Genomic DNA, 12,163 nt, shown 5'->3' with positions numbered 1-12,163 from the left:
AATTAAATCAGCAAAGTCAAGCCCTATTGAAATGTGAAAATGATTTAGTAAAATAGTGAACCCATTTTACAAGACACACGGACAGTTATTTGATAAATATATTTAAAAGACCATTCAAAGATGATAATCAAAATTGTAAATACTGTTAATATGTATATTCTTCAGTATAATTGTACAATTGTGCTTCATAAAATGCTAAATATTTGTTTAATAAGTATTAGAAATAACAAAAATAATCAAACAATAAGATACAATTATATGAATAACTATTATATTAAACTCAATAAAGATTTTGTTGTGAATGTGTATGCTTTTCATCTTTTCCAGAATTGTTAAAAAGCAATAATATAGCTAGCTTAAAAAAAGTAATGTGTGTGTTATGAACCAGGTGATCAGTGAGCTGAGGAGAAGGGACAAGATGGCAGATGTTACCTCAGACTCCAGGTCAAGGGTCAGGGGGCAGGGTTCAGGGGTCACTATCACAGATGGAGGAACTTTCTGGACGTCCTGAGGATAGAGATAATAAAGGCAAGGATTAAAACATAGTTTTAAAAAAAGGCAGAAAATAGTTTCACTAAAAAATACACTAAGCTTCTGTACAATCTTAGGAAAAAAGGTGCTATCTAGTACCTAAAAGGGTTATTAATCTGTCCCCATAAGATAACCCTTTAAAGAACCCTTTTCACAGAGGGTTCTACCTGAAACCAAAAAGGGTTCCACCTGGAACCCAAAAGGGTTCCCCTATGGGGACAGCCGAAGAACCCTTTTGGAACCCTTTTTTTCTAAGAGTGTAGCATGGAGGGAGGTGAATGAAAGAGAAAGAGAAAGAGCACATTAAAGCCTCTTTATACATATTTAAGCAACAATGACAGCCATTCATTTTTCCAGTAATGCCATTAACACTGAGACCATATGGACCATGTACTGCTTAGCCAGGAGTTACCACTACCACACACCACTCTGAGAGAAAGCAGGAGGGTAATGACACACACGCTTCACCACTTGCTGTAGAGATTGAAGGTGCAGTAGCCTCCTGTTATGTGCACTGTAATGTGTGCTACTGAGTGTGAAGTTGACCAGGAGCCGTAGAAATTGATATTAATTTGCAGACATTGTGCAGATAAATAAGACGGTAGATATAATCGAAAGCAACATGCGTACAAACAGGAGCATGCACACCCATCAGTGTGGGACACAGAGAGAATGCTAGGGCATGGCACCAGTGTGTGAGGTCAGGGTCTTTCCCATGTACAGATAAAATGAGAGAGGAGAGAGACAGCGGAAGAGCTGAACAACACTTTGGGTCACCTTGTCTGGCTGGAGATCAATGTCTGTTAGACTGGTGAGTGAGAGAGAGAAAAGAGAGAGCGAGAAAAGACAGAGAGAGAAAACTAGAGAGAGCGAGAAGAGCGAGAGAGAGAAAACTAGAGAGAGAGAGAGAGAGAGAGAAAGAACTAGAGAGCGAGAGAGAGAGAGAGAGAGAGAGAGAGAGAGAGAAAACTAGAGAGAGAGAGAGAGAGAGAAAACTAGAGAGCGAGAGAGAGAGAGAGAACTAGAGAGCGAGAGAAAACTAGAGAGAGAGAGAGAGAGAGAGAGAGAGAGAGAGAGATAGAGAACTAGAGAGCGAGAGAGAGAGAGAGAGAGAGAGAGAGAGAGAGAGAGAGAGAGAGAGAGAGAGAGAGAGAGAGAGAGAGAGAGACTGTGCAGCCACTGCACAACAGCAGAACCTGAGACGGAGCTGCATTTCCTGACAAAATGTGAAAAATATTAAAAAATTCAAAGACCTCTCTGATGACTGTAGGCTACCCGTCCTGTTAGGGGAGGACGCAGAGAGCTGTGGGTTGGCAGCGCGCTATATTGCTGCCTGCCATAAGTTGAGGGACAGTGTCTGACAGACCAACCAACCTGCACATGTCCTCCACTATTGTTATTGTTCAATGTATGGCTATTTTGACCCTTGGTTATTGTTGTTACTGTTGTCCCGTTGACAATTTTGATACTTATTATTTTCATATTAAATATAGTAAATAGTAAATATCCAAAGTAAGCTTTGGCAAAATGTACATTGTTACGTCATGCCAATAAAGTGAATTGAATTGAATTGAGAGAGACAGACAGACAGACAGACAGACAGACAGACAGACAGACAGACAGACAGACAGACAGACAGACAGACAGACAGAGAGAGAGAGAGAGAGAGAGAGAGAGAAGAGGAGATGAGAGGAGAGAGAGAGAGGAAGAGGAAGAGGGAGTGAGGACAGAGGAAGAGGGAGAGAGGAGAGAAGAGAGGAGAGAAGAGATAAGAAGAGAGAAGAGAGAGAGACTGTGACTCCTGCATTCCTGGGGCAGAGAGGTACATAAACGCGGTTGATTTAAATCCGTGTCTGACTGCAGTAGAAGGGTAAATCACCTCACAGCTTCAATGAGCTGCAGGTAAAACACACAGGGGTCGGGCTAAGCTCCAACTCCACACGCATGCACGCACGCACACACACGCACACACACACACGCACGAACGCACACGCACACACAGAAGGCTTTCTGACCTGCAACTCAACACTCTGAAGGAATGTTTATCTGTGTTTCAGAAGACTGTGCTGCTAAATTAGAATTCTATCATAATTAGTATTCATCTATTGCCCTTTAGTTAATTATATATTCTGATCAGGAGGGGTTCTCCAGCAGATTCAAATGTGAGTGAAAAGATGAGCACAGCACACTCTTAGAAAAAAACTACCTAAAAGGGTTATTTGGCTGTTCCCATAGGAGAACCCTTTGAAGAACTAGTTTTGGTTCCAGGTAAAACCCTGTTCAGTTCCATGTAGAACCATTTCCACATAGGGTTCTACCTGAAAAAAAAAGGGTTCTCTCTGGAACCAAAAAGGGTTCTCTTATGGGGGCAGCTTTAGAACCCTTTTTTTCTAAGAGTGTACAGGACTGCATGAGATGGATTGTAGAGCACATATTGCTAAATTATATTGGAAATTCATATCTTACAACAAACGTGTATGTATCACACGTATGGGTGATTTGGGTTTAGACAGATGTTATACAACCCGACAGTATCAAACATTCACAAACACCCAGACATATCTGTGGCTGTCCAGGAGCTCAGTCTCACCAAGCCAGTCGGCAGAGAGAAGGCAATATGACCCTGTATAAATATACAGCTCCCTCACCTTGCAGCCCACACCGCGACAGGAGGGGGGAAATGCTAAATTATTAGCTTTTCAAATAAATGACACATAACTCAGCCATCGGAGAGAGAGAGAGAGGGAGAGAGAGAGAGAGAGAGAGAGAGAGAGAGAGAGAGAGAGAGAGAGAGAGAGAGAGGGAGAGAGAGAGAGAGAGAGAGGAGAGAGAGAGAGAGGGAGAGAGAGAGAGAGAGAGAGACTCCTGCATTCCTAGGGCAGAGTGATGGACGCAGTACAGAGGTACATAAACGCTGTTGATTTAAATCACTTTAAATGTAAATGTTTATCGCAACACACAGAGAGATGCAGATGGGGAGTGAGTGGAAGAGATTGAAATTGTTTCCTCTTTTGAATGTGAATACTATAGGTGTTTAACCCTTTGTGGTGCCGTTGTAAGGGCAAGTCTGGGTGTATGTGTTTGTGTGTGTGTGTGTGTGTGTGTGTGTGTGGGGGGGGGGGGGGGGGGGGGGTCCTATTAATACATATTAATAATAGCATAATTGATTTAAACAAAAGCAGCTTTCATACTGCATACAGAAACAACTACAGAAACATTTGACTAAATGAGGAGGTGGTTATAACCTTTGCTCTGTTGCTGAGTTTCTTAAAAGAAAACTCCACCCAAAAACGATTTGTTGGTATTTGTTTCATTAGTCCATTGTTGACTTAGTCCCAAAATACAGAAATCATCCCTGTATGATGCATTTAGCATCATATGACGTAAAACGCAGCATCATATGACGTAAAACGCAGCATCATATGACGTAAAACGCAGCATCATATGACGTAAAACGCAGCATCATATGACGTAAAATGCAGCATCATATGACGTAAAACGCAACATCATACGACGTAAAACGCAGCATCATATGACGTAAAACGCAGCATCATATGACGTAAAACGCAGCATCATATGACGTAAAACGCAGCATCATATGACGTAAAACGCAGCATCATATGACGTAAAACGCAGCATCATATGACGTAAAACGCAACATACGGGGATGATTTCTGTATTTTGAAAGTTACATTTCTTGAAAAATTGATTGCTGACAATCAAAACATTTTGGGACTTTGACAACAATGTACTTATGAAACAAATACCAAAAGATCGTTCTTGGATGGATATAATATGCAAGCAGAGGATTTGAGGGCGTTTGGATGATCTCAGATTTCTTCCTAACAATGCATATATTGAATAAAATGCATTATAACAAAGGGAGAAAGTAATCTGCTCATATAGATTGTCTACACTGAACACTCAATAGACAGACAGATTGGAGGAATGGATGCTTTGATAGAATCTCTCACCGCAAGGTCAAATAAAAGACGCAATGCTGGACATTGACTTCCTAGCACATCCACTTAGTCACACACACGCACGTGCACATAAGAACACACACACTTCCTGTATCATACTGATCCTAAAATGTGTATTCTATTCTACTGAGCCATTTACTTTATGTTCATATGCTGATCTTTTCTTATCTCTTATTGTTGTTGCTGTCGTTGGTGTGTACCATGTGTATCCAGTGCATTCAACAGTTCATACGACTAATACAACTTGAAACACACAATGCACACCACAAGCCATTGTGCCTTTAATAAAGGCATTAAAGTGAAGTACATCATGTTGATTGAAATGTCAATAAGAATGCATTTCAAAGTGATTTCCCATTGTTGACCTCAGAGAGAAAGTCCAATATTGTGACAGAAGACAACTGAATTAGCTGTAATAACCTGATCATTGGACATAGTAGAAATGATCACAGCACACCAGTCAATATGCTAGGACAGAGAACGGAATTACACTTCATGCTGATTCAATTAATCCTAATATAATATCTGTGTGTGTGTGTGTGTGTGTGTGTGTGTGTGTGTGTGTGTGTGTGTGTGTGTGTGTGTGTGTGTGTATGTGGTACATCTGTTGTGATGCTGAGGTGTAAAGAGGTACTAGTGTCCTCTCTGTTCTGTTCTGCCTGGCTGATCTAACACAGGAAGTGATCTGGTAACACAGGTGTAAAGAATCATGTTGTGTCCTCTCTGTTCTGTTCTGCCTTGACTGCTCTAACACAGGAAGTGATCTGGTAACACAGGTGTAAAGAATCATGTTGTGTCCTCTCTGTTCTGTTCTGCCTTGACTGCTCTAACACAGGAAGTGATCTGGTAACACAGGTGTAAAGAGGAAGTAGTGTTGTGTCCTCTCTGTTCTGTTCTGCCCTGGCTGCTCTAACACAGGAAGTGATCTGGTAACACAGGTGTAAAGAGGAAGTAGTGTTGTGTCCTCTCTGTTCTGTTCTGCCCTGGCTGCTCTTACACAGGAAGTGATCTAGTAACACAGCATCCTACATCATAGTGGTTCTGGCTCCCACACACACACACACACATACAAGCAGCAAAGACACACACACATGCACACACAAGCAGGAAAGACACACACACACACACACACACACACACACACACACTTCAGTGGACAAACAAAACAGACTCTGCAATAGGGGCTTAGCGCCAAGTTTGCACCAATACACAACCTGCCTTAATCCCATGGCCAAATTACAGAAATGTAATGAGTAAGAACACCGTAATGTGTAGAAATGTAGAAAAATAAATATCGTTTAAAATATGAAGTTCACCAAAATAGGATGAAAACTTGTTCATGATTAACATAGTTCTACTGAAAAAAGCATCACACTGACATTCCACACCAAATGTTTGAATGTATGATTTCATATGATTATTAACACAAGTATGGTATATAGACTCAAGCTAATTTCCTGGACCTTGTGCCAGAGCCAGAGCTCCATCACACAGCAAACCCCACTAATTCTATCTGCTTGTAGGAGTAAAGAGGTGCCTTGAAATAAGTATGGTGTCTCCAGTTCCAGGTTAGAACACAAATGTAATTAAATAGCACACTGTATTGACTTAATCAGAAGGCAGGGCTATAAATTAATGGCACAGGACCACTAAAAGGCCCTCTCCCCTCTGCCTGGACGTTTCTCCCATCGTTTATCATCTTAAAGAAGCATAAGGCCTCTCTCTCTCTCTCCCTCCCCTCCCTCTCTGCCCCCCTCTCTCTCTCTCCCTCTCTCTCTCTCTCTCCCTCTCTCTCTCTCCCTCTCTCCCTCTCTCTCTCTCCCTCTCTCTCCCTCAGTCAAAGGGGAAATAGTCCGTTCCGGCCGGGGGAGGACCATGATATCCCAGCCTGCACCTCTCTGTGCTCTGTGTATGAGCAGCACCTGGGGGTGGGGAACAGACTGCGGCCATCTTCCCTTAAAGTTGCAGAGTTATCAAAACTAGAGAGAGATGGGGGAGGTATCAAAGTTAGAGGACAAACAGACAGAGACAGTGAGCTACGATGCAGTATCAGTTTGATTGTTCTGAATTCCACACACACACACACACACACACACACACACACACACACACACACACACACACACACACACACACACACACACACACACACACACACACACACACACACACACACACACACACACACACACACACACACACACACTTATCTCAGCCATGCTGCTAACCCAGGATGTAAAGGGAACCCATGAGTTAACTGTTATCTGCTTAAATGGAATGAATTTGCTTTTAGAATATCTATTCCAAAGTGTTTCAAGCTCATGCATGCTTAAAAAAAAGCTCACTCTCTTTAGCACCCTCACACATAACCTTGCATGCACACAGGCAAACGAGCACAGCCCAAAAAGCAGGTGCAATACGTAGGTGATCTCATGTGGGAATGCATTCCATCTATGCCTCTCACTCTTTCCAAACTAGAATGTCTACAGATTAAGAAGTAATGATGAAATAAAAAGTGATAGCCAATAACAAAATCATTCAATGTTCCCATAGGTATTAGGTATGCTTCTGAGGAATGCATAGCCTTGCCTTCATTTTAAGGCTCGCGTGTTCTGTTATAACCTCGCCTTCATACCAGTCAGAACTGTACATATGATTATGCAAACCAGAACTTAACAACATTAGCAAAAAGATAATGTTATTATCTATTATTATGCAGAAGAATGGGATAGTAAAAATAATCAAGCACTGCGGGTAAAAAGGGACGAAACAGACACAGCACACATGGATTCTTCCATTTAGAAAACTGTCCCGCGTAGTTGTAACATTGTCAAAGTCATAACGAAATATCTATTTCTTTCGTCTACTCATTTGATTAGCCTATTTCAGATTTCAAAAACGAACGAAGAAATTTGACAAGAATGACAATGAAATGGAACAACCATTTAGAGGTTCACGATCTGACTTTCCCTGCGTTAAAAATCTTCCGACTCCAAAAATGTACATTTTTTTTTACACTGGACTAATAGCCCATGTTCCACCATAAGCAAACAGTGAGCAATGTGTAGCCTATTCGTTTACAATTATTTCGGGTAAAAATATGACATGTTGAACTTCGTAAAAGGCTACCCTCTGCGCATCAAGTAGCCTGATTCCCCTTCAATTGACCTTGTGGTAAATATAGGGACCGTTTTTATTGAACTAAATACTAGGCTATATCTCCATGCCATATTTACAATTTAACTTTTTGAGTTAAAGGGTTCAGGGTCGAGTTTTTCGACTGCTACGGAGCAAAGAGCAAACGTTAGCTCTTAAATTAATTATGAACAAAATGGGACTGGGGACCTGTGCCCGGCGTCATGTGAAGTGTGTATAAAACAATCCGCATATGTAGCCTAGGCCTAATGTCTAAATAAACTGGAATATTTAGTTTGGACTGTTGTAATTCTCTTTAAGCAATTAAGCAACAGGTGAAATAAATCTTATTTCTGTACAACACAGCGGAAGAGCTAAATACGACACGTTATTACAGCGTCTTCAAAACAACATCACGTTACTGTATGCTTTTATAAGCAAGAAAACATTTTTTTTTTGCTTTAGGTCTATGTTGTCCTCCTAAGATGTGTCTATAGCCTACAGCACAGCAGGAGGCAAAAGTGTATTGAGCTTACACGAAAGGTATAATACTAAACCACATAAATTATAGGCGTATAGGCAATTCCCGAATGCTTTTATGAACTTAATTTTTTTTACCAAGAATTAGGACTAATTTAGCCTTATCCACAAGTGTAGCCTATTAGGCAAGTAAAACCGGTGATAAAGTCAGCATAACAATAATTTAAACATGCATTAATAAAAATGAACATTAATGACAGTTTAACTTTCCATTCATAAACATTTATTGATGAATGGTAGGAATCTCAATATTCCAGTTTGAACACTGTGTTGTCCAAACAATGTTTAAGTCATTTCCTTAGACACCAGGACATATTTTTAAGAATATATCCATAGTTCACCATGATTACATTTTATATAGCAACATTAAAGTTATTGAGTATCACCTAAATATTTCCAACAATTCCCAGCAGTGAACAGTTTTCCGATCGGTTTAGACCCACCGGGTTTCGGGTAACATGCGTGCAATTACAGTCCAGCAATTCCTTCCTTTTTCAGAGAATGACACATTTCAGATGAAGAGATTTCCCACCTCTTAATGGTGATTCGTCATCACACTTTTGATAAAGACAGACTGAAGCTTTACCTGGTTTAAGAGTATGCATTTAAACCTATATCTCATTTGTCCTTTATGTCATTTCCTTCTTCGATACTTGTATCAAAGACAAGAAAAGAAGAAGGAAAATGATTTAGTGCATTTGGACAAAAATTATACAAACGTATGCCTACATTTAATCTAAATAATCTTACAATATTCAAACATAAAAAGCAACCTGTTGCGTAACAAAAACCACATTGACTGAATATTCACTGAATTAAAATATGCCTTTTTAAATGATAAAGGAATCCACAGGAATCCATAAATAGGCTACAAAAGGCCATCAGATGAATAGTGGGCTACACACCGCTATATGCACGACCGTGTAACACACCGCACTCCGTTCAAGAGAAGATAGAATTCCAAATGTCCTGTCTGTCTTTCTCCAGGCATAATCCTAGCCTGGCAAGTGAAAGGTGATGCGTCAGCGGCTTTGTGTGTAGAGAATGAGGCTCAATGTCAGAAGGGACGGCGAGAGGTGAGGAGGGGATGAGAGGTGAGTTGAGTTGAGGGTTGAGGAGACTGATGGAGGATGAAGTCCCTCACAATGTTTGGTCCCAAATCCCCCCAAAAGCGATGAGTCCATATAAATACATAACATGCAGTTGTCATCCAAGAAAGTGTAACAAAAGTATTCCTGAAAGGATAGCAAAATACCGCACATGACCTGCATGGTTGATTTAGGCTCTATAACGTCGTCTATATTATGCCATAGGCTTACTGTTTGAATGCTCAAAACATGAAAAACATAGATTATATGAAAATGGGGTAAATTATAGCCTACAAAGAAGACATTAAAACAAAACAAATATTTAAGAGTTAACTTTCAGTTAAATTTGACTACATGTACTGTAGGCCTAAATGTAAGATTTAGGCCGATTGAGCAAGTTTTATAAACACAGATTATTAATGATCACTTGACACTTTTGAGGGAGTTGCCCCACGGAACAAAATGCACACAAATGTTTTCTTTATCCTTTTTAAAATACAAAATAACGACGGCAAAACACAACGAATAAGATCTATACAGGCTATTTCTAACAATGTAATCCACAAACCTAATTTAACACGGAACATTTACCTAACCGCATTCTCATTAAATATCACCACAAAATGTGTAAAGAAAATTTAAAAAATATTAATTTGTGTCTTTGCCAATCCCCACCTTTACGCACGGAAACTTTACGATCCTGACAAAATTAACAACAGTTTATTTTCCTATTTTTTTTTTTTTTAAGTGACTATTTTCTAAACTGTGAAACTCACATGAAGAACTCTGGGGATGAGGGGGTGTTGTCACTGCTGGATCCGTTTTCTCTGAAGCCGTTGGTGATGAGCTTCTCGTACTTGTCCTTGTATGCGTCCCTCTCCCTGGCCAGCCGCGACATCTCCGCCTTGAGGTGGTCCACCTGCTGGACCAGCTGCGTCTTCTCACCCTCCAGAACATGTCTCTGCTGGACCCGCTTGTAGCGGCATGACTGGGCATAGCCTCTGTTCTTTAGGGTTCTCCTCTTCTGTTTCAGCCGGATCACCTCCTCTTTGCTGACCCCGCGGAGGTGTCGGTTCAGCTCCCGTACTGACATGGTCACCAGCTGGTCGTCCGAAAACCGGTCGTCCAGGTCCAGGTGTCCCATGTGTTGGTGGCTGCCCGCCGAGCTAGCGTTGGACGGGACCCCGGTGGAGGGGTGGTGTCCCCCTGCGTGGTGGTGATGGTGGTGGTGGTGGTGGGGACCTCCGTTCTGCGCTGCTGCTGCAGCGATAACAGCCGATACCACAGCGGCTGCTGAGCCCATCTCTTCCCCGGCCATGCCGCCTCCTGCCCCGGCCGACCCGGCAAACTGCTGCCCTCTAGCATAGCCATCGAAGGACTGGAGCTGGTGGCTGCTGCTGATCAGCGCCTCTACCGCGTCTTCGGGGCTGAAGCCCAGCGCTTCGGGATTCAGCTGCTGTTGGTAGCCGCTCATCCAGTAAAAATCCTCCAGGTGAGCCTTCTGCTCGCTCCCGGAGCCCGGGCTGGGCGCCGAAAAGCTTGGGGAAGGGGGAACCGAGCTGCAAGGCGTGCTCATCGGGGTGGAAGACAAGGATCCCCCGGTGATCAGACGGCTGCACTGGCTGATGCTGCGATCCGGCTCCACCGGCTCCTTTTTCACTTCAAACTTCATCAGATCGAAGTCATTAACATATTCCATGGCCAGGGGACTGGTGGGCAGGTCGGAGTTGCTCATTGCCAGTTCTGATGCCATCCTTTTGCTGCTGCTGACAGCAGTCCTCCAAACGGGTTGAGCAGCACCTGTCAAAGCGGGCTGCGGTGACACGCACTGAGCCAGCTTGATTTCTTTCTTTCTTTATTTATTTTTTTAAAATGTTGAAAATACAAGGGGTTTTCTAGCCTAATTGTGCTGCGCACGTTTTTGGTTTTTGAAATTGGATCTTTTTTCTCTCTCTCTCTTTAACGCAGTGTTTGCACAGACGCACTAGAACAGCGCGTGCGTCGCCCTCAGCTCGTTTTTCGCCCTCTCTCTCCTTGTCTGCACGCGGTTCTGTGTGTTTCTAACATTTAACACTTCATGCCTTCTTTTAGGATTAGTGCGCGAAATTGAAGGAGGTTCACGTGAGGTGTCACTGGCAAATTCGTGCCTTGAAGAGAATAATACAAAAAAAAAACTCCACGCCAGGCTTGACGGAGAGAGATTTTTTTTTTAAAGGGATCAACCCCCGCAGACGAGTTTAAATGCATTGCTGACTTTTATAGGCGTCCTGACGTCAGGGCTCAAATATGAAATGGTATTGGACTCACATCCAATGGGCTATCTCGCTCTGAGGGACAATTAGCATAATATTAGATGATCCAATATTTTGGGAAAGGACCGAGCCTATCAGTTAACTCTCTCCGGACTAGAACTTAAAGACAGTGAAAAACAAAATAAAGAAACACTACAATACATAGCCTATTGGTTATTACGATTTTCAACAGGTAGATGTTCATCCCGTTTCTTTCAATAAAGTTGTCTATAAATACCTACATAGGCTATAAGCAACATAGAAAAGACAGTTAATTGTCTATTAGCTACCTTATCAATAGATTTACAGAAGTTTATGACACTATTGACGTTAATCAATCAAACTGTAGACTATTTTTGTCAGCATAACAAAGAGGTATAGGCTATACCTTTTAAACATTGGGGTTGTAAAACGAATATAAGATATCTAATTGCTTATAATATCAGGGTAGTGTTAGGTGGTAGTTAGTATGCCCTAGGAATATTATGTTGCGTGTAAATATTTAGAACTAATATGTCTTTCATTGTGAAACGATGTAGGTTCATTAACGTAAACACCGCTTAATTTTGGAACATTTACCAGTCAAATTGCAATC

At 41.7% G+C, this 12,163-nt stretch overlaps 1 protein-coding gene across 1 annotated transcript in view; it reads right to left on the bottom strand.

Annotated features, from left to right (window-relative positions):
- The window catches only part of LOC139406407 (transcription factor Maf-like), a 47,878-nt gene extending 36,812 nt beyond the window's left edge, over positions 1-11,066 (bottom strand). Inside the window, exons 1-2 of the mRNA XM_071148960.1 lie at positions 10,054-11,066; positions 433-507 (exon numbers count right to left, since the gene is read on the bottom strand). Of these exons, the coding sequence (XP_071005061.1) occupies positions 480-507; positions 10,054-11,030 (1,005 nt within the window). The 5' untranslated portion in view covers positions 11,031-11,066 and the 3' untranslated portion in view covers positions 433-479. The remainder of the gene's footprint in view (positions 1-432; positions 508-10,053) is intronic.
- Between the last annotated feature and the right edge of the window lie 1,097 nt (positions 11,067-12,163).

Source organism: Oncorhynchus clarkii, chromosome 1, assembly GCF_045791955.1.
Source record: "Oncorhynchus clarkii lewisi isolate Uvic-CL-2024 chromosome 1, UVic_Ocla_1.0, whole genome shotgun sequence".
Taxonomy (NCBI): Eukaryota; Metazoa; Chordata; class Actinopteri; order Salmoniformes; family Salmonidae; genus Oncorhynchus; species Oncorhynchus clarkii.
The sequence above is the reverse complement of the archived record's forward strand: the minus strand, read 5'-3'. Positions and strand labels throughout refer to the sequence as shown.